The following is a 22623-nucleotide window of genomic DNA, read 5'->3' on the forward strand; positions in this document are numbered from 1 at the left end:
GAAGATTCCACCTAAACATTAGGAAGAACTTCCTGACAGTAAGAGCTGTTCGGCAGTGGAATTTGCTGCCAAGGAGTGTGGTGGAGTCTCCTTCTTTGGAGGTCTTTAAGCAGAGGCTTGACAGGCACATGTCAAGAATGCTTTGATGGTGTTTCCTGCTTGGCAGGGGGTTGGACTGGATGGCCCTTGTGGTCTCTTCCAACTCTACGATTCTATGATTCCAGGAAGTACCACTTGGGGGTTAATTTAATTTAATTAATTTAAATGGGGATTAATTTTAACTTGGGGATTAATTTTAACAGAAATGCAATCAATAGCTCTCATTCCTGCATTACAGGAGATGACACTAGATGCCCCTTTTGTGTCCCTTCCAATGCCACAATCGTAAGGATTGGAAGTAAATTATAAACGGGTAGTGCTTGGCAGTGTTGTCCTAGGTAAGCTGGCAAATCATAGAAATGTCTATTTGGAAGGGGTCTCGAGGGTCATCTAGCCCAACCCCCCGCAATGCAGGTATCTCTCGAACCCACAACCCCGAGATCGAGAGTCTCGTGCTCTGCCCACTGAAATCGCTCGGAAGCAAATGCTGCTTAAGTTCAGGGGGGTTTGCATCTAGGGTAGCCGGATAGAGGATCATTGCCTCAAAGTCTCCTTATTGTTGCTGGTTGTCCCTCACCCCACATTTAAGAGGCCTCTGGGAACTGTAGTTTTGTGAACCTGCCGGTAATCTGTGCTACCAATCCGAGCAAAAAAAAAACAAAAAACCACCTGGTGCAAGGTTTTCAAATCCACCGGCAGAATGCACATTCTGGCGTAAACCGGGTTCGGCTGCAGGCATAGGCCTACTGGACGCTAAAATCTTCTAATATTATTTTTAAAGGGTCCCTCTGGACTAAATTTTCCAGAAGGAATGTGGACACATTACGATTCGGAGTTCCCGAATTTGCAGGAGCCTCACGTCTCTGCCACATTTCAGATCTGCCTCCCTCTTGGGTTGGGCTTCTGGGACACCCCCCAGCCCCCCCCCAAGCGGTTTAGGTCCGTGTGGGTGCCAGAATTCCCTCTTTCGAGTGGGAGCCAGCTGCATGGGATCAACATGGGCTTGGCCCAGAGAGCACCGATAAATCAAGAGAGCCATTAACCCCCATCCTCTTCCCCATTGTGTCTCTGCGCAAGGAATCTGACCTGTGGCTTCCCCTCCCTGGAAAAAAGGAGTCTTCTTAATGGATTTCTGCCCAGTCAGTTTCCTTCCACGCTTCCTGCTATTTTGGGTGGGGAACATTCTCCCTTTTCCTTTGCTTGCTCTCTCCCCGCTCCAGAGCGGTGCGAAGGATCCAGGAACATTGGGTCCAGCTTGGATGGAGAATTTCAAAAAGCTAGAATGTTTATAGAATTGGAAGGGTCCCTGAGGGTCATCTAGCCCAACCCCCCCTGCAAGGCTGCAATCTCAATACAGCATCCATGACAGATGACCATCTGATCTGCGCTTTAAAAACCTCCGAGAAAGGAGAGCGAGCCCACAACCTCCCCAAGACCATTCCACTATCGAATGGCTCTTACAGGTCCTTCCTGTTAAGCAAGATCTTGCTGAATTTGACCAAACGGGCCTCATCCGGTACAGCAACCGCTGTCTCTGGAAAGCCCACGAGCCGTTTCTGAAGGCAACAGCCCTCTCTCGCTGCCCTTCCATATGGCAGTTCGATTTAGCCAGCCTTCTCCAACCTGGTGCCCTGCAGACTCCAACGCCCATAAGCTCCAAACCAGAGCTAATGTGTCACTTGCATGGGGTGACGTGGGATAAGGCTTTTCTCTTGCTGACAATCGTATTGAGGGTTGAGGAGGGGATCCAGCCCCCACAGACCGTAAAGGACATTAATGCCTTTAATGTCTTAGCTGCCAAGAGAGGATTAGACAATTTTGTGGAGGATAAATATGGCTGTCACGGGCTACTACGTAGCTACTCTTCCTGTCGGGAGACAAAAAGAAAGTTTGCGATTCCAGGTAGATGTGGAAATTCCAACTGCTGTGGAATCTGGAACCCAATACTTTTAATTTGGCATCCTGGGACCCTGGGCAGTGCAACCTTTGATACTTTCTCTTTCGGAAAATAAAGAAAAAGGGAGGAGGGGATATAATTGCAGCATCAAATTCTGCCCCCCCCATGACAATTCCCGCCCCCTGTTCCACTCCACACACACCCTACCCAGGCAGCAGTATTCCCCTCGGTTTCATATATATTTTTTTTTAATAAAAAGCAAAATCACCACCTTCAATATGAAGGTTAACAAAATGATACAAAAGGAGAAGCGCTTTGTAACGACATCACGGGCCTGTTCCCATGACATCACCTCTCAGCGCCCACACTTTATCCCGGAGGCACTTTGTTTCGATGTCATTAAGAGAGCGAAACCAGGCATCGTCTCCTTCCGCCGGCTTCGGCGTCTGCCGCCAGTTCTCCCGGCACCCGCAGTCGCACGGAGATGACGTCACAGAGAGAACGGCCAGGTCTTGCTCTTGCGCCACGATGACATCACAGCCCAAGTGCCCGGGACATCCCTTAACAGTCTCCAGGGTATTATTGGACTCTAGTGGCGAAAGCCATAAAAAGGCAGCTCGAGATATCCCAGAGCAAAAGCTTCGCTTTCCCCTTCTGTGACATCATCACAGCGACATCATCAGAAAGTGCAGAGTCTTCTGATTGTCATATGGTTATTTCAACGCGGCGGTTTAACCCTTCTCTGTGGCATGCGTGTCCTTGAAAGCCCCTGCTTCTGATGACATCACTACATAGCTGCCGTTTCCCTCTGGCTTTGCAGGGATGTGGCGACAAGTTGCACTCTGGCGCAGGCGGCACTGCCCCGCGGCATGCCAATGATAGTCCCTCTTTGGCTTTCGGGACGTGGAGAGTCAGGGGCTGCACATCAAAGTGTGCAGGAACCCCAAGCCCCGTCCCTTTATATTATATTATAATGGAATATGTCCATTTCGATTCAAGTAAGGGCTCCCATTTTCAGAAATCGGTAGCACGGGTGGCCACCCTCCCGTCACCCCAAAAGGACGGACGACAAATTGTATAAGGCCTCTGGTGATCACCCCACACAAATCCTCCATACAGGACAGCACCATGGGGAGCCAAAGTTTTTTTAAGCACACCCCCAAATGGCAGAAAGACAGCGATCCAACAGCCTCCATTTCGAAAATGTTGCCACCGAGCAGAAAGGGGTGGCCATCTTGAAAGCCAGGTGGCAAAGGCATTTCATTTCCCTTTCCTTCCCTCAGCGGCCGCCTCATTCCTCCTACCAGGCAGCCACCTTGCAATCTCCAACGAACAGGCCTGCCGCTCCGGAAGACAGCGGGAGGGCGGCCATTTTGCGACGTGAACCGCAGCATGGGAAACTTGGCCGACGGGAGGCCATCTTTGGCTTTTCCAACGTTCAGGAGCTTCGGAACCACGGAAGGTCATGCGAAGGCGCCGAGATCTCGGACGTTTCAGCGGCCCATGAAACGACGGGGACGGAAGACGCTGGGGGTTTGGCGGCCCCCTTTGTTGCCACTGCGGTCGGCCATCTTGAAGAGAGGCCTGGCGGGCAGCGAGAGCGACTCCTCGCCCCGGGAGTGGCCGTTTGTGGCGACTTGCCCGGCAAAAAAGGACGGACAAGAACGGCTACCCTCATCGCGCTTGAACAGTTAAATATCTTTCCATCCCTTTCCGTGCTAAAGGATGAGAGGATACGTGGGGGAGAGAGAGAAAGCCAAATTATTCCCCACGGAATATGCTGTTCCAAAACTGAAAAATAAGTGAAAAATAAGAGAGATGAGCTCCAGGAAGGAGGGAGGCAGTTGATGTCCCAAGTCAAGAGGCCACAATCATCACTGTTTGATTCCTGGGGATTTGGGGGGGGGGAAGAGCAGTCAAAACGCAATAATTTTGGTCTGTTTCCTTCCTCCGCGGTCAGTAGGGTCCCAAGGAGGAGCCGGACTTGCTCTGAACGCGCATGTTGTGAATGCTGGTCAAGATTTTCTTCTGATGCCCGGCCAATGTCACGCCGATCCGGAGGAGGTCTCTGGAGAGGGAAAGCCAAGGGAGGAGGAGAGAGGAGTCATCCCAGAACCAAAGAGTTGGAAGGGACCCCCGGCGGTCATCTAGTCCAACCCCCTGCGATGCGGGAACCACAGATGCGATTTAAGTGCAGTGTTTCCTCCCCACCTCGCACTCGCTGCCCTGTCTCTCCCCCCCCCCCAGGTCTTGGGACCCTCCTGCCTCGGAGGCTTACTCACTCGGTGGAGAGCTGGCTGACCAGCTCGAAGGTGGTGAAGCCGGCGCCGGCGAAATTCTCTTCATAGCGCCCCATTTTGATGGCGCGGAGCCAGTCGCCGACAGATGCGAAGGAGGAGTAGTGGGGCAGGCGCTGGTCCAGGAGGGGGTGGGACGGCCTGAGATTATAATAATATAATAATTATAAATTTTTATTTATACCCCGCCCTCCCCAGTCAAAAACGGGCTCAGGGCGGCTCACACCAATAAAATTACAATAAAACATAAAAAGCAATTGATTAAAATACAGATTAAAATACAGTATTAAAGTTTAAAATTTAAGTTTAAAATGCAGCCTGATTTTAAGTAGACCATAAATCCAAGCCATGAGGGAGGAAAAACGTAGGGGTCAGACTAAGTCCAACCCAAAGGCTAGGCGGAACAGCTCTGTCTTGCAGGCCCTGCGGAAAGATGACAAATCCCGCAGGGCCCTGGTCTCCTGTGAAAGAGCGTTCCACCAAGTTGGGGCCAATACTGAAAAGGCCCTGGCCCTAGTTGAGGCCAGTCTAGCCACCTTATGGCTCGGGATCTCCAGAATATTGTTGTTTCTGGGTCAGCTTCGAGGGCAGCCCCGCGTAGAGCGAGTTACAATAATCAAGCCTGGAGGTGACCGTCGCATGGATCACTGTGGCCAGATCAGGGCGAGAGAGGTAAGAGACCAACTGTTTGATACGGCGGAGATGGAAAAATGGGGCGGGAGGAAGGAGAGAGAGAGAGAGAAGAGCAGCCGCTTCAGTAGAGTTACGGTGGTGAAGGTGAGGGAGACAGAAGTTATAGAATCATGGAAGTCAGCCTTTAAATCCGTATTAAATCTGTGCTAATTTGACCAACGATTTGTTAAAAGATTATGGAAAACCACTAAAAAAATAATTGGCCAAAAAACAAACAAACAGGGAACTCTCCCATTTATGCGGGGGTTACGTTCCGAGGCATGTGAAAATGATGATGATGATGATGATGATAATAATAATAATAATAATAATAATAATAATAATAATAATAATAATAATAATAATAATAATAATTTATTATTTATACCCCGCCCATCTGGCCGGGTTCCCCCAGCCACTCTGGGCGGCTTCCAACAAAATATTAAAATACAGAAAAGCCTGCAAACCCCCTCTGAACATCTGGAAACCCTAAAAAAAACCTTTGGAAAACCTCAAAGGCCGGTGGGATTGCTAGACGCAATTTTTGCCCCTTTCTGCGCCCGTTCTGGGTTAGAGGCAATGCACGCAGATGCGGTGGCTCATGCCTTTAGTGCGTGTAAATGGGGAGTTGCCTGTACCTTCCAATTCTAGGATTCTGCGAGGGTCAATTACCCCGGAGCGGCCACCTCTGAAATCTGTCCGTGTCCACAAACCCCCCAGATATGGGTCCCCCAACCCCACATACAGTCCTAGAGAAATGGCAGAGCCTTTGCCTCACGAGCAGAAGGTCCCGGATTCAATCCTCGATGGCATCTCCTGGTTGGGAGTTATTTCCTTGGGGAGGCAGTGGTGGTGTAGTGGTTAGAGCATCGCGACTGCAGTAATTTCCGAGGCCAGATCTCCCAGGGGAAGAGGGCAGGGGGCTCATCCAGACTCACCCTCCGTTCCCCCGCGAGACGATCTTGAGGCTGGCTGGGTTCCGGATCAGCTTGTCCAACGAGTTGACGATCTGGGCAAAGCGGGGCCGGGTGTTGCGATCCTTCTGCCAGCAGTCGAGCATCAGCTGGTGCAGCGAAGTGGGGCAGTCCGTAGGGGGCGGTAGCCGGTAGTCCTGCTCGATGGCGTTTATCACCTGGGGGACAGAATCACAGAATCATGGAACTGTTGGAAGGGCCCCCGAGAGTCATCTAGTCCAACCCCCTTGCCCTGCAGGAATCTCAGCTTAAAAAAAAAGACCCCGACAGAGGGCCGTCCGACCGCTGTTGGGAAACCTCCAACGAAGGAGAGCCCATAGAATCATAGATTTGAAAGGGACCCCCAAGGGACATCTAGTCCAACCCCCTGCAATGCAGGAAGGTGAAATAAGAGGGAAACACAGAGAGAGCTTTTGGGGGGGGGCAGCCCCAGAATGCAGCTCCCTCCAAGGAAGGCTGGAAGGACATTACTCCTCTCCCACAAAGATTTGGGGCTTGGTGGCGAGGAGGGTCATCAGAAAATAAAATGGGTGCCGGGTTGAGGGGAAAAAATGTGGCAGAGGTCGCCTATCTGTAAATAAGAGGTTTCAAAAGCAGGGACTACAACTCCCATCAGGCTCCAACCAGTCACAGCCGTGCTGGCTGGGGGCTGCTGGGAGCTGTAGGCCAAAACCAAAATGGCCACGCTGGCCTGGGGGCTGCTGGGAGCTGTAGGCCACAATGGCCACGCTGGCCTGGGGGCTGCTGGGAGCTGTAGGCCAAAATGGCCATGCTGGCCTGGGGGCTGCTGGGAGCTATAGGCCAAAATGGCCGCGCTGGCCTGGAGGCTGCTGGGAGCTGTAGGCCAAAATGGCCATGGTGGCCTGGGGGCTGCTGGGAGCTGTAGGCCAAAATGGCCATGCTGGCCTGGGGGCTGCTGGGAGCTGTAGGCCAAAATGGCCATGCTGGCCTGGGGGCTGCTGGGAGCTGTAGGCCAAAATGGCCATGCTGGCCTGGGGGCTGCTGGGAGCTGTAGGCCAAAATGGCCGCACTGGCCTTGGTGCTGCTGGGAGCTGTAGGCCAAAATGGCCACACTGGCCTGGGGGCTGCTGGGAGCTGTAGGCCAAAATGGCCACGCTGGCCTGGGGGCTGCTGGGAACTGTAGGCCAAAATGGCCACGCTGGCCTAGGGGCTGCTGGGAGCTGTAGGCCAAAACATAGCTGCCAAGTTATCCCTTTTTTAAAGGGATTTCCCCTTATGCTGAATAGGCTTCCTCATGAGAAAAGGGAAAACTTGGCAGCTATGGTCCAAAATGGCCGCGCTGGCCTGGGGGCTGCTGGGAGCTGTAGTCCAAAACATCTGAAGGGCATGGGGGAGGCTGGATGAGGGCCTGGGAGGGGGCACTCACATCCTGGTTTGACATGTCCCAGTATGGCCTCTCCCCGAATGACATGACTTCCCACATGACGATCCCGTAGCTCCAGACGTCGCTGGCGGAGGTGAACTTGCGGAAGGCGATGGCTTCTGGGGCCGTCCACCGGATCGGGATCTTCCCGCCCTGAGGAGAAAGATCGGGAGGATCGACCAACGGAAGAAGAGGGAACACGGCAGAGGCTTCTGCACCCCCCCAAGGCGCCGGGCCTCAACTCATCTCCCAGGAAGCCTGGGTTCCTTGTGAGACTTAGTGGTGGACCAGGACGTGAGACAGACCCAGGTTCGAATCCCCGCTTGGCCCTGTAGCTCACTGCGCTGGACCAAAGCTGTTCTGAGTTAAGTTGTTACCGTTATTATGCAAAGCCCTTAAGAACCTTGACTGCTTAGATCTGGGGAAGCGGCACTGCTAAAGGTGCCATGTAATAACCTCATCCACATCTTTAAGAACTCAATCTTTGGAACTCCCTGCCTATTGACATTGGACAGGTGCCCTCACTGTTTTGTTTTTGACGCCTGCCGGAGGCATTCTTACTTAGACAGCCCTACCCAGAAGTTCAGAAAGTCTGTGTTTAAATTTGGTTTGCTCTGTTCTACTGCGGTTTTAACTTTATGCATTTTTTTTAAAAAAAAATGTTTCCATTTCTGCATTTTACAATATTTCAACAACAAAAATTAAATCTAAACAAATTCAACCTGCTCTTTCTTCTCCCCCCCCCAGTTCCTTATTTTATATCACTGTCTTACTGTGTAACCAATTCAAATCTATTTACCAATTTAACCTTTTTACTCCCTTTAAGTTATTTCTTACTGCTCGCGTTTACGTCAACTCTGCTAACGTTTAACTTTCTGCATGTTTTAAATTAAGGTTGTACATCTTTTAACGAGAGTTTTCTCTTTTTTTGGTAAACCGCTTTGAGGTTTCCTTCTGCAATCAAGCGGTATATAAATTTTAGGAAACAAATATAGAATAGAATAGAACAGGGATGGCCAACTCCCAAGAGACTGCGATCTACTCACAGTTAAAAACTGGCAGTGATCTGCCCCCTTTTGCAGGGTTCAGGTTCAGGAGGAGGAAGGCCCCATTATTAGGGTGCAGGGCACAAATGTTGAACTTTTTTTAGGGGACCCAAACTTGTTGAGCTTCGTTGGGGGGAGCCAGTGATCTACCGCAGACATCCAGTGATCTACCGGTAGATCATGATCTACCTGTTGGACATGCCTGGAATAGAATAATATTGAGAGCGGGGAAAACACAAAAGCAATTTTCCGTACCAGCGAACTGGTGTAGGTGGGGTCGGATGAATTCTCCTCGAGAAAGCGAGACAGGCCGAAATCGGAGACTTTGCAGACCAAGTTGCTGTTGACCAGGATGTTGCGGGCGGCTAAATCCCGGTGGACGTAGCTCATGTCAGAGAGGTAGCGCATGCCAGACGCGATCCCCCGCAGCATCCCCACCAGCTGGATGGGGGTGAACTGCCCGTCGTTCAGCTGCAGAAAAGCGAGACAGAGAAGGCGACTTAGGAATGGTTATGCCATGGAGTCGCCGGATGTTGTTGGACTACAACGCCAATCATGCCTAGCGAGTGCGGCCAGTGGATGATGGGAGTTGTAGTCCCGACACCTGGGGGACCCCTCCAGATTGAGAAAGGCTGCGTTAAGAGGATGCAGCCGGCCCAGTGGAAACTTAACCCTTCGTCGACTCAAGGCCTTCCCCAACCTGGCTCTCTCCAGATGTTTTCGACGACCCACCCGCCCCAGCCAGCTGTGGTCCAAAACATCAAGCTGCGTATGAAGCAGAAATAATCATATATTATATGTGTTTTCCTTGTCTACGTGTGTTTCGTTTCCTGCCTAAAGTACTGCAAGTTGCTCGGAGTCGATGCAGCCAAAAGAAGGGACAAATAAATTCAATGAATTGGGAAATTCGGGTGCAAAAGCCTCAGTCGAGATTGCAGTTAAGGCGAGGATGGGCAAAAGTCCCCTGAGTTCTTCTTATTACAAAGATCAGGGGGACCCCTACCCCCCCGGTCTGCACACCCCAGCCCTCCCTTGGCTCCTGCCTCCGTCCTTACCCGGAGGAAGGAGTCGAGGGCTCCGTTCTCCATGAACTCGGTGACGATCATGACGGGGACGCTGCTAGTGATGACCCCATCCAGGCGGATGATGTTCGGGTGCTCAAACTGCCCCATGATGCTGGCCTCGCTGAGGAACTCCCGCCGCTGCTTCTCGGTGTAGCCGCCTTTCAAGGTCTTGATGGCCACGTAGATCTCCTTCTTCCCGGGCACTTTCAGGAGGCCGCGGCACACCTCCCCAAACTCGCCTGCGGGAGGGAGGGAGGGCGGGGAAGCGAGACTCAGGGGAGGAAACAGGGAGGTCGGGACCCGCTTGGGATCCCCTGGCGGGCTTTCTCTTTTAAGGGGAAGCAGGGAGCAGGGTCGCAGTGAGGAAACCTGGCCCCGATGCAGGTTCAGGTAAAAACTACTATCGCCTGTGACTTCAGTCCAACCACCTGCAACGTAAGGTGTCGGCCCTTACCTGCGCCAATGACCTCCTCAATCTTGACGTACGAGACGTCGATCTCTTTGGCAAACTCGCGCACAGCCTCGTTTGGGTCTTCGTAGGTGAAAGGGTCGATGTAGACCTTGGTGCCTGGAGAGGGGAGGAACCATAAACATAAAAATACCCCTTTCGTAGGGTTGCCCTATTTCCCGACATCCACAGAGTCATTGAGCTTTTTTGGGGGTGGGGGTGGGGAACAAACCCAAATTGTTGAGCTTTTTAAAAGTGATTTTTAGCTTTGGGTGTTGTTTCCTCTGTGTTTTCCACCGCCATACATCCCAGTCACTTCACCAATTCGGCAAATTTTCCTGACATATGACAAGCTGGCAATGAACTAACCCAAACAGGCCTTTCTGCCTTAGCTCCTCCCACCACCTAGGCTCCTCCCACTGACATAACCACAGTGCCCGCCTCCGCTCACTCACCGTGTCCAATCAGGTACTGCCCAGGCTTGTCGGAGTATTCTTGCTCCCGTGACCTGGACGACCCCTGGCGGCTGCCAAAGGGAGGAAACAAGATGGCGTCAAGGCCAACTCGGCGGCTTTTTGGCTCCGCCCACTAGCCCTCCCTTTAGCTCCTCCCCCACAACCGCGTTCCAAAGGGAGGCGTCAATCACTCTTTGCATTTCCTTTGCGCTCTGTCTGCCCCTCCAGCGCCTGACTGCAGCTCCCATCCTCCCTGCCCAGCGCGGCCATTTTGGACTACGGCTCCCATCAGCCGGCTCCTCCCACTGTCCATTTAGCCCCTCCCACAACCTCCGGCTAATCACATCCCCTCGGCGGCACCTTACCGGAAGCAGACAATGGCCACAATGATCACTGCCAGGACCAGGAGTGCGCCCAACGCCGCTGTTCCCACAATGAGGGCCAGCTTCTCTGTGCTGCTTCCCGACTCTACCAGGAATGGAAGAGCAGGTCGGGATTATCAGAATTATGATGGTGATTTATTGAGCACCCTTCCCCTCGAGGTCCCAGGGCGCATTACATCATTAGAATGCAACATGCGGAACAATTACGATGCATTTTGACATTGTTTAACTCTTCTGTTTTTAAGCTCCTTACAATTTGACTGTATGGTTTTTATGTTTTTATACCGTCGTTCCGTCTGTGAGATGCTCTCCCCGGGGAGGCCCGCCTGGCACCTTCACCAAACCCTTTTACATTATTACATATCTTTAGTCGCCAGGCGGAAATATATCTTTAGAGCCAGGACTTTGGCTGAGCGAGCCACACGGGCATTTTGGAGTACTGTTCCCAATCCGTGCCAACCAGTCCGCAGCCATTTTGGACAGAAACGCCCATCAGCCCCTGGTCCTGAATGGGTAACTGTGCCCCTGAAGGACCAGGTGTGCAGCCTGGGAGTCATTCTGGACTCACAGCTGTCCATGGAGGCGCAGGTCAATTCTGTGTCCAGGGCAGCTGTTTATCAGCTCCATCAGGTACGCAGGATGAGACCCTCCCTGCCCGCGGACTGTCTCGCCAGAGTGGTGCATGCTCTGGTTATCTCTCGCTTGGACTGCTGCAATGCGCTCTGCGTGGGGCTACCTTTGAAGGTGACCCGGAAACTACAACTAATCCAGAATGCGGCAGCTAGACTGGTGACTGGGAGCGGCCGCCGAGACCACATAACACCGGTCTTGAAAGATCTACATTGGCTCCCAGTACGTTTCCGAGCACAATTCAAAGTGTTGGTGCTGACCTTTAAAGCCCTAAATGGCCTCGGTCCTGTATACCTGAAGGAGCGTCTCCACCTCCATCGTTCTGCCCAGACACTGAGGTCCAGCACCGAGGGCCTTCTGGCGGTTCCCTCGTTGCGAGAAGCCAAGTTACAGGGAACCAGGCAGAGGGCCTTCTCGGTGGTGGCGCCCGCCCTGTGGAATGCCCTCCCATCAGATGTCAAAGAGAAAAACAGCTACCAGATTTTTAGAAGACATCTGAAGGCAGCCCTGTTTAGGTAGGCTTTTAATGTTTAATAAATTATTGTATTTTATTTTTCTGTTGGAAGCTGCCCAGAGTGGCTGGGGAAGCCCGGCCAGATGGGCGGGGTATAAATGATAAATTATTATTATTATTATAATTAGAATCATGGAATCATAGAGTTGGAAGAGACCACAAGGGCCATCCAGTCCAACCCCCTGCCAAGCAGGAAACACCATCAAAGCATTCTTGACATATGTCTGTCAAGCCTCTGCTTAAAGACCTCCAAAGAAGGAGACTCCACCGCACTTCTTGGCAGCAAATTCCACTGCCGAACAGCTCTTACTGTCAGGAAGTTCTTCCTAATGTTTAGGTGGAATCTTCTTTCTTGAAGTTTGATTAGTATGTACTTGATTTATCCCAATGGGAAAGAAACATAGGGCAATGTTAAGAGTTCTTACTCACCCATTCCCTGGGTCTGGAAGGCCTTCTCAGGCCCAAACGTTCCGTACCCGGCCTCTGAGCGGGCGCGGACTTGAACCCCGTACATCGCCCCTCGCCGCAAGCCGCTCAGGGTCACCTGGTTATCTGATGTCTTCACAAACATGGTGCCCCCGCCGCTCTGCATAGGGGGTGGGTGAGAAAGGGGTGGTGAAGGGGCGCCGGGAAACTGCTCCTCTTCCAACACACACACCCTCCCCCGGCCGCAGCTGCACTTCCTGCGATTGCAGGGGATTGGGCTGGATGGCCCTTCTGATGTCTCCCCCCCTCTTCTGCTCACCTTCTCGTAATACTTGACTTCGTAGTCCAGGATGCTCCCAGTCGGAGGCTGGACGGGAGGCCAAGTCAAAGTGACCGCGCTGGAGCTGGCAGACATTTGCTGGATCTCGGAGACGGGCTGGGGGACTGTGGGGAGAGAAAATAGGGGGCCGCGTGAGCCATGGGCGATGCGGCAGCCCCTAGGAGGCTTCCTGCTGTCTCTCTCGCGTGTAACACTGGAACGCGTAGCTACAGCTCCCATCCGTCCTGGGTCCAGCAACAGAAGCTTTTGATACCACTGACCATGACATTCTTCTAGATTATCTAGAGCTGGGGGACTGTTATACAGTGGTTCCTCTCCTTCCTCCTGGGCCGTGTCCAGAAAGTGGTGGTGGGGGATGAGTATTCAGACCCCTGGGCTCCCACTTGTGGGGTGCCTCAGGGTTCTGTCCTCTCCCCCATGCTTTTTAACATCTACATGCGGCCGCTGGGAGAGATCATCAGGGGGTTTGGGCTGGGTGTTCATCAATCTGTGGATGATACCCAGCTCTACTTCTCTTTCAAATCAGAACCAGTGAAGGCAGTGAAGGTCCTGTGTGAGTGCCTGGAGGCGGTTGGAGGATGGTTGGTGGCTAACAGATTGAGGTTGAATCCTGACAAGACAGAGGTACTGTTTTTTGAGGGGGCAGGGGGCAGGCTGGCGTGGAGGACTCCCTGGTCCTGAATGGGGCAACTGTGCCCCTGAAGGACCAGGTGAGCAGCCTGGGAGTCATTTTGGACTCACAGCTCTCCATGGAGGTGCAGGTCCGTTCTGTGTCCAGGGCAGCTGTTTACCAGCTCCATCTGGTACACAGGATGAGACCCTCCCTGCCCGCTGTCGATGCTCTGGTTATCTCCCGCTTGGACTACTGCAATGCGCTCTACATGGGGCTACCTTTGAAGGTGACCTGGAAACTACAACTAATCCAGAATGCGGCAGCTAGACTGGGGACTGGGAGACCATATAACACCGGCCCTGAAAGACCTCCATTGGCTCCCAGGACGTTTCTGAGCACAATTCAAAGTGTTGGTGCTGACCTTTAAAGCCCTAAACTGCCTTAGTCCAGTATACCTGAAGGAGAGTCTCCACCTCTATCATTCAGCCTGGACACTGAGGTCCAGCTCCGAGGGCCTTCTGGCGGTTCCCTCCCTGCGAGAAGTGAGGTTACAAGGAACCAGGCAGAGGGCCTTCTCGGTGGTGGCGCCCTCCCTGTGGAACGCCCTCCCATCAGATGTCAAGGAAATAAACAACCACCTGACTTTTAGAAGACATCTGAAGGCAGCCCTGTTTGGGGAAGTTTTTAATGTTTGATGTTTTATAGTGTTTTTAACATTCTCTGGGGAAACGCAGTCAGATGGGCGGGGTATAAATAATACAAGTATTCCTGCGCCGGTCCGGCTGCGAGAGGGACTGACCGTCCTTGTTGGTGGTCACGTTGATGGACTCTGAGGCCGGCGGGTTGTGGCTCATCTCGGAGACGCCGTTGACGGCCTGGATCCGGAAGAGGTAGTTGATGTAGGGCTGCAGCCCCTCCACGGTGACCGAGCGCTCCCACAGGCCCCTGGATCGGGGGGCGTAAGCCAGGCGGGAGCAGGGCCGGCAAGGCTGCTTCTCGGGGCACTCGGAGCAGGTGACGTGGTAGGCCACGTCGTCACGGCCGCCGTTCTCGAGGGGCTCGCTCCACTTCAGGACGGCCACCGAGCCGTTGATCTTGGCCTCGGGGCTACGGGGCTTGGACGGGCCTTCTGCAGGGAGCGGAGGGAGGGAGGGAGGGAAAGAGGCAACGGTCAAGATGGGGGGACCCCGACCTACCCCAGGACAGCCTTGCTCCAAACAAAGCCACCTTAAACCCTTTGCATTGCAGCCGGGTTGGGCTAGATGACCCCTGGGTGTCCCTTTCAGACGGTAAGAGCTGTTTGGCAGTGGAATGGGCTCCCTTCCTCGGGCGTTTTCAAGCAGAGGTCAGATGGATTTATGGACTACTTAAAATCAGGCTGCATTTTAAACTTAAATTTTAAATTTTAATACTGTATTTTAATCTGTATTTTAATCAATTGCTTTTTATGTTCTATTGTAATTTTATTGGTGTGAGCCGCCCTGAGCCCAGTTTTGACTGGGGAGGGCGGGGTATAAATAAAATTTATTATTATTATTATTATTATTATTATTATTATTATTATTATTATATGTCCATCTGCCAGGGATGATCTAGTTGTGATTCCTGCATTGCAGGGGTTTAGACTAGGTGACCCTTGGGGGTCCCATCCAACTCTTCTATGAACATGCTGCCCTCCAGCTGCTTTCAATTGTTTTATTTTTGTATTAAGCTTGTTTGTCTCCCCCCCCCTTTTTTTCTTTTCCCCCAAAAGTAACTTTCAACAAAGAAGCAAAGCCCATTAAAACCAACATTAGGACCAAAAAGAAAGAGGAAAAGCCCAAAATGTTTTAGATTTATTTCAATAACCTTTATATACCACTAGTTTGGTTTTCTCTTTCTTTTTTTTAAGGCCCGGGAGACAGTAAAACGATAAATTATATGTAAAGGAACTCCCAAAACCATTTGAAAGATTAAAAAAACAGCAATAAACTAAAGACAAAACATCCAGTGCCATTCTATATTGCTGTTTTTAGCAGGCGCCAAAAAGCGTTCCATGCTGAAATATCAATTTATTCCAGATGCAGAACAGGCAGTAAGCCGCACCTGTGGCCGTGCCAGTTGTTAAGATCAAAGCGGTCAAGTGCGAGTATATGGCACATGGTGAGAAATGGCGGCTAACAGATTGAGGTTGAATCCTGACAAGACAGAAGTACTGTTCGTGGGGGACAGGAGGCGGGCAGGTGTGGAGGATTCCCTGGTCCTGAATGGGGTAACTGTGCCCCTGAAAGACCAGGTGTGCAGCCTGGGAGTCATTTTGGACTCACCGCTGTCCATGGAGGCGCAGGTCAATTCTGTGTCCAGGGCAGCTGTTTATCAGCGCCATCTGGTACACAGGATGAGACCCTCCCTACCCGCAGACTGTCTCACCAGAGTGGTGCATGCTCTAGTTCTCTCTCGCTTGGACTACTGCAATGCGCTCTACGTGGGGCTACCTTTGAAGGTGACTCAGAAACTACAACTAATCCAGAATGCGGCAGCTAGACTGGTGACTGGGAGCGGCCGCCGAGACCACATAACACCGGTCTTGAAAGATCTACATTGGCTCCCAGTACGTTTCCGAGCACAATTCAAAGTGTTGGTGCTGACCTTGAAAGCCCTAAATGGCCTCGGTCCAGTATACCTGAAGGAGTGTCTCCACCTCCATCATTCTGCCCGGACACTGAGGTCCAGCACCGAGGGCCTTCTGGCGGTTCCCTCGCTACGAGAAGCCAAGTTGCAGGGAACTAGACAGAGGGCCTTCTCGGTGGTGGCGCCCGCCCTGTGGAACGCCCTCCCATCAAATGTCAAAAAGGAAAACAACTACCAGACTTTTAGAAGACATCTGAAGGCAGCCCTGTTCAGGGAGGCTTTTAATGTTTAATAGATTATTGTGTTTTATTCTTCTGTTGGAAGCCGCCTAGAGTGGCTGGGGAGACCCGGCCAGATGGGCGGGGTATAAATAAATTATTATTATTATTATTATTATTATTATTATTATTATTATTAAATCCTATTTTTAAAAGGCAGGTTAAAAACATCCCACTCACGGATCACTAAGAGCCAAAAGTCCAGTTGGAAAAGGAAGCTCTGTGCCTGGCACCTAAAGATACGTAACGATGGTGCCAGGGCATCATTCCTGGGGAGAGCATCCCGAAAGCGGGGAGCCGCCACCGAAAAGGCCCCATCCTCCTGCTGCCACCCTCCAGACCTCCCATGGAGGGAGCACACAAAGATCACAGGATCCAGGTTGGTTCATGTAGGGGGAGCCAGTCCTTGAGGGGCTGGAGGTCCGGAGTCACCGAAAGCTCCATGGGTCAAATACTAGCCCCCTGAACCGAATCCCGGCTCCCGCCAGACCACTCTCCCCCGCCACCGCCTTTGACACCACTTACTAGCACACGGCTTCGTCACGGGGTCCTTCTCCGTCCGGTAGAATCCATTGCGGCAGGGGCACCCGCTCGATCCCGGGGTGTTTGATTGGCTGAAGGCCGGGCAGCTCTGGCAAAAGCCCTCGCCCTGAGAGGACTTAAACATCCCCACAGGGCAGGCTGTGGGGCGAGAGGGAGAGACACAGAGGACATGAGAAGGATATTTGCTGGTTTGTTGGATGGCTGCCTGTCCGGGATTCTTCCGCTGCGATCCCCGCATTGCTGCAGGGGGTTGGGCTGGATGACCTCTGGGGGACCTTGTCAACCCTATAATTCTATAACCTTAAGAGGCTGGTGGTGGGATTGCCTTCACTGGAAGCTTTTAAACCGAGGTCGGGTGGCTGTCTGTCAGGGATGCATTAGCTACGATTCCTGCATTGCCTGGGGTCGGGCTATATGCCCCCTGGGGGTCCCTTTCAATCCTATGATTCTATAACCATTGGAGGTTTTCAAAAGTAAGTGGCTGGCTGTCAGAGATTCTTGCTTTGCTGCAGGGGGTTAGATCAGGGGTCAGCAAACTTTTCCAGCAGGGGGCCGGTCCACTGTCCCTCAGACGAATTCCTATGCCCCACAAATAACCCAGAGATGCATCTATCTATCTATCTATCTATCTATCTATCTATCTATCTATCTATCTGTAAAAATCGTGAAAGTGTGGGCTCCACTTTTCTCCGTAACCGCTTGACCGATCGTCCTGAAATTTTGACACAACGATCCAGCCCACTCCCCGAGTGTTCCTAGAAAAAAAAATCCCTCAGAACTCACACCTGTGCAGGTACAGACCTCTTTTTCAACAAAGTAAAACAGCGCCCTCAAGTGGAATTCCTCCCACAGTACACCCCCTCCCTTCCTGTGAAAACTACACCACACCCACAAACCCCGCCTCCACCACGAGATCCACCACTCACATCCATCCATCCGGCAGAGGTATTGAAGACCTCAGCAGAACTGAAAACAGGCCTTTTGCAGCAACAAGGCCCAACATTGCCAAGTGGAGGTAGGGGCCTGCCTGGGGGGGGGATGGGGGACCAAATAGGGGGCAGGGATAGGTAATGGGTCGCAACAGTGTGGGGGAGACACAGGGATGAAACCTGCCCTCTCCACAGTATCTCGCCTCGGCTCAGGGGGACTCTGAGACTCAGGGGGATCTGAAGGGGGGCTATTACCCTCCATCTCACAGACTAATGCACAGCAACGCGTGGCAGGGCCAGCTAGTTTTAAATAAAAGGACACATTCTACTCATGTAAAAACACGCTGATTCCCGGACTGTCCATGGGCCGGATTGAGAAGGTGACTGGGCTGCATCCGGCCCCCGGGCCTTAGTTTGCCTACCCATGGGTTAGATCAGGCACCCCCAAACTCGGCCCTCCAGATGTTTTGGGACTACAACTCCCATCATCCCTAGCTAACAGGACCCGTGGTCGGGGATGATGGGAGTTGTAGTCCCAAAACGTCTGGAGGGCCGAGTTTGGGGATGCCTGGGTTAGATGGCCCCACAGAGGTTTCAGTGAGGACAGATAAAAGGAAGCCCTTTTTCATACAGTGCACAGATAAACTATGGAACTCCCTGCTGCAGGAGGCAGGGGTCGCCAATGACTTGGAGGGCTTTCAAAGAGGATTGGGAGAATATGGGGATGGCTCTGGTCTGCCTCCACGGTCAGAGGCCACAACGCTTCTGAATTCCAGCTGCCGGGCATTGCAGGAAGGGATAATGGCTCTTGAGCTCTGGTCTTGCTCAGGGATCCCCCCCCCCCCGCCCGGGATCCACTTGGCTGCTGTGAGAACGGGATGCTGGACTATATGGGCCATTGGCCCGATCCAGGAGGATCTGTTCTGTGTCCAGGGCGGCTGTCTATCAGCTCCATCTGGTACGCAGGCTGAGACCCTACCTGCCTGCGGACTGTCTCACCAGAGTGGTCGATGCTCTGGTTATCTCCCGCTTGGACTACTGCAATGCGCTCTACGTGGGGCTACCTTTGAAGGTGACCCGGAAACTACAACTAATCCAGAATGCGGCAGCTAGACTGGTGACTGGGAGTGGCCGCCGAGACCACATAACACCGGTCTTGAAAGATCTACATTGGCTCCCAGTTTCCGAGCACAATTCAAAGTGTTGGTGCTGACCTTTAAAGCCCTAAAAGGCCTCGGTCCTGTATACCTGAAGGAGCGTCTCCACCCCCATCATTCTGCCCGGACACTGAAGTCCAGCGCTGAGGGCCTTCTGGCCTTCGTTGCGAGAAGCAAAGCTACAGGGAACCAGGCAGAGGGCCTTCTCGGTGGTGGCACCCGCCCTGTGGAACGCCCTCCCATCGGAGGTCAAGGAGATAAACAACTACCTGACATTTAGAAAACGCCTAAAGGCAGCCCTGTTTGGGGAAGTTTTTAATCTGTGATATTTTAATGTATTTCAGTATTTGTTGGAAGCCGCCCAGAGTGGCGGGGGAAACCCAGCCAGATGGGCGGGGTAAAGGTAAAGGTAAAGGGGCCCCTGACCATCAGGTCCAGTCGTGTCCGACTCTGGGGTTGCGGCGCTCATCTCGCTCTATAGGCCTAGGGAGCCGGCGTTTGTCCGCAGACAGCTTCCGGGTCATGTGGCCAGCATGACAAAGCCGCTTCTGGCGAACCAGAGCAGCGCACCGAAAAGCCGTTTACCTTCTCGCCGGAGCGGTCCCTATTTATCTACTTGCACTTTGATGTGCTTTCGAACTGCTAGGTGGGCAGGAGCTGGGACCGAGCAACGGGAGCTCACCCCGTTTCCGGGATTCGAACTGCCGACCTTCTGATCGGCAAGCCCTAGGCTCTGTAGTTTAACCCACAGCGCCACCTGGGTCCCTATAAATTAATAATAATAATAATAATAATAATAATAATAATAATTTAATGTGCTTGGAAGTGACAGCCAAAGCCAAAAGAGCGGCCCCGAGATGCCCCATGGGAAATGATTGACTAACGAAACGGAATAAACAAGTTAAAAGGCCACAGAGGCCTCTGCCCGGGAGGCGGCTGCAATTGGAGAAATGTGCAGATGATTGAGCTAAACCCAGCAAAAGTGTATTCCGAACTGCAGGAATGTTATCCTCACTAAACAATGAGGAGGATAACCCTGGAAGATGGGAGACTTTCACCCTATCCCCCCCCCCCCGCAGAAGAAGAAATTTTCACAATGAAGGCAGCAGTAAACAATGGCTGAAACAGTCCCAGCGACTTTCTTGTCCGCTGCCCCCTAAGTCTGCCCCACTCCAAGAGGCCTTGTTTAGGACTCTCTCCCTCCCACCCCCCACTGCAGCTGCCTGCCGGAGCTGGTTACCCTTGACCCCACAGATATTTGGCATTCCTGGGGGCTTGCACGCCCCCTGTCCAGCCGCCCCGGAGTTCAAAGACCCGTCCTTCCTGACCGAGAGAAAGATAGCTAGAGAGAAAGCAACTGCGAGTCCCTTGTGGGGCTGGTGGGCTTCCTGGGAGAGCAAGGGGGCTGGTGAAGCTTTGGGCCCCCTTTTCCCCAGACCCCTTTGCTCCATTCGAACCACGCCAGGGACCGCCAAGGAAAGGACCAAAACCAGAACCTCTCGTATCGCAATGCTTGTTGCAAAAATCATTCCGTATTTGGAATGTTTTCCTGCACCGTTCTGGTCGCCTCGCCTGAAAAAGGATGCGGAAAGAGTTGGGGAAGTTTCGGATAAGGGCCATCGAAATGATCGAGGGGCTGGGGCGATGCCAGTTTGTAGCGTTGGGGGGCTTTTTAGTTCAGAGAAAAGGGGAGGGGAGGGGCAGCACGGCGGACGTTTGCAAAATGGGGCGTGGAAGTAGCTAGAGTAAGTTTTTTCTCCAACGCTCACAGTGCTAGAAGTCCTGGGTGTACAAGGAAGCTGAATGTTGGGAGATTCAGGACTGTGGAACTCCCTGCAACAGGAGGCAGGAGTGGCCATCGACCTGGATGGCCTTAAAAGAGGATTAGGCAAATTCATGGAGGAGGAGAGGGCTATGATGGCTACTTGTCAATATAGCTATGCTCTGCAATGTCTACAGTCGGAGGCAGCAAAGCTTCTGAGTGCCAGTTGCTGGAAACCACTGGAGGGGAGACTGCTGCTCTTGTGTTTGAATCCTGCTTGTGGATTTTCTGCTGAGAAATCCATTTAGCCATTGGGATCGCCTTCTGTTCCGGGAATTGTAGCTCTACAAGTGGGAAAACTACAGTTCCCAGGATGCTTTGGGGAGAAATTGTGTGCTTTCAAAGCATCGTGCAGGGAGAAGCTGTGATGATGATGATGATGATAATTTTATTATGTATACGCTGCCCATCTGGCTGGGTTGCAAGACAAAAAAACTCCCAAGAGGAGGGAATCTGTCTGAATCCGTAAAAGTAAGCACAGTGATCGCGGCCAACAGACACACATCCCTCTCTGACTGAGACATGGCTCCCTCCCGGCCAACTGTTTACGTTTCCTGGTGCCTGATCCACCTCCCCGGTTTCTCGAAAGCGAGGAATGCCGGAATGTGGTCTCCCTTCCTCGCAAGAAGGCGCAGGGCTTGGGGGCCTCTCCACACGCAGACGCTTCGGTGGCCCCTTTTGGCACCCTGCCTGCAGATCTGGTCTCTTCTTCTTCTTCTCGAAAAGGACATCGTAGCTTAAGAACACAAGGAGAGCCCTGTTGGAAAGCAAAGGTTTGAGCACAAGAGCCACTCTGCTCTCCTGCAGCTTCCAGCAACTGGGATTCAGAAGAATCTGCTGCCTCTGGCTGTGGAGGCAGAGCAGAACCATCGCTGGCTAGTAGTAGCCATCGATGGCCCTCGCCTCCTCCATGCATCTTCCCAATCCTCTTTTAAAGCCATCCAAGTTGGTGGCCGTCACTGTTTCCTGCAGGAGGGAGTTCCACCGTTTAACTCCCATCTGTGCTGTCAAGAAATTTTCTTTTATCTGTCCTGAATCTCCCAGCATTCAGCTTCCACAAGTTATGGCGTTGTGAGAGAGAGGAAGAAAAACTTTCTTCTACCCACTTTCACTATGTTCTGTCGTAAAGCTCTTCCTTGCCTTTTCTCCAAACTGTTGTTGTTGTTTAGTCGTGTCCGACTCTTGGTGACCCCATGGACCAGAGCACACCAGGCACTCCTGTCTTCCACTGCCTCCCGCAGTTTGGTCAAACTCATGTTCGTAGCTTCCATAACACTGTCCAACCATCTTGTCGTCCCCTTCCCCTTGTGCCCTCCATCTTTCCCAACATCAGGGTCTTTTCCAAGGAGTCTTCTCATCTCATGAGGTGGCCAAAGTCTTGGAGCCTCAGCTTCAGGATCTGTCCTTCCAGTGAGCACTCAGGGCTGATTTCCTTCAGAATGGATAGGTTTGATCTTCTTGCAGTCCATGGGACTCTCAAGAGTCTCCTCCAGCACCAGAATTCAAAAGCATCCATTCTTCGGCGATCAGCCTTCTTTATGGTCCAGCTCTCACTTCCATACATCACTACGGGGAAAACCATAGCTTTAACTATACGGACCTTTGTAGGCGAGGTGATGTCTCTGCTTTTTAAGATGCTGTCTAGGTTTGTCATTGCTTTTCTCCCAAGAAGCAGGCGTCTTTTAATTCCGGGACTGCTGTCACCATCTGCAGTGATCATGGAACCCAAGAAAGTTCTCCAAACTAAAAGACCCCAAACACTGTATTGAGTCGTTCCACATCCTCTTGACCATGTGGGCTGCGCTTTTATGAATTTTTTCCAACTCTACAATATCCTTTTTGAGGCGAGCCAGCCAGAACTGCGCACAAATGTTCCCAGTGCGCCCACACCGCAGATTTGTACCTCTCCTCCAAAGAGGTCGAGGCAGCAGAATTTGTTCTCCCCCGCCTCTCCACTTTATCCTCACAACAGCCCTGTGAGGCGAGGCTGGAGGATGGCTAATAGATTGAGGTTGAATCCTGACAAGACAGAAGTACTGTTC

General features: G+C 52.2%; 1 protein-coding gene across 1 annotated transcript in view; it reads right to left on the minus strand.

The window, feature by feature from the left end:
• Positions 1 to 2229: 2229 nt before the first annotated feature.
• The window catches only part of EPHB4 (EPH receptor B4), a 40873-nt gene continuing 20479 nt past the window's right edge, over positions 2230 to 22623 (minus strand). The window contains exons 4-16 of the mRNA XM_060281938.1: positions 16656 to 16811; positions 14042 to 14371; positions 12609 to 12733; positions 12293 to 12449; positions 10702 to 10804; positions 10337 to 10407; positions 9888 to 10001; positions 9425 to 9672; positions 8625 to 8840; positions 7327 to 7476; positions 5904 to 6097; positions 4279 to 4434; positions 2230 to 4064 (exon numbers count right to left, since the gene is read on the minus strand). Of these exons, the coding sequence (XP_060137921.1) occupies positions 3953 to 4064; positions 4279 to 4434; positions 5904 to 6097; positions 7327 to 7476; positions 8625 to 8840; positions 9425 to 9672; positions 9888 to 10001; positions 10337 to 10407; positions 10702 to 10804; positions 12293 to 12449; positions 12609 to 12733; positions 14042 to 14371; positions 16656 to 16811 (2132 nt within the window). The 3' untranslated portion in view covers positions 2230 to 3952. The remainder of the gene's footprint in view (positions 4065 to 4278; positions 4435 to 5903; positions 6098 to 7326; positions 7477 to 8624; positions 8841 to 9424; positions 9673 to 9887; positions 10002 to 10336; positions 10408 to 10701; positions 10805 to 12292; positions 12450 to 12608; positions 12734 to 14041; positions 14372 to 16655; positions 16812 to 22623) is intronic.

The sequence above is a fragment of the Zootoca vivipara genome, chromosome 13, assembly GCF_963506605.1.
Source record: "Zootoca vivipara chromosome 13, rZooViv1.1, whole genome shotgun sequence".
NCBI classification, from domain to species: Eukaryota; Metazoa; Chordata; class Lepidosauria; order Squamata; family Lacertidae; genus Zootoca; species Zootoca vivipara.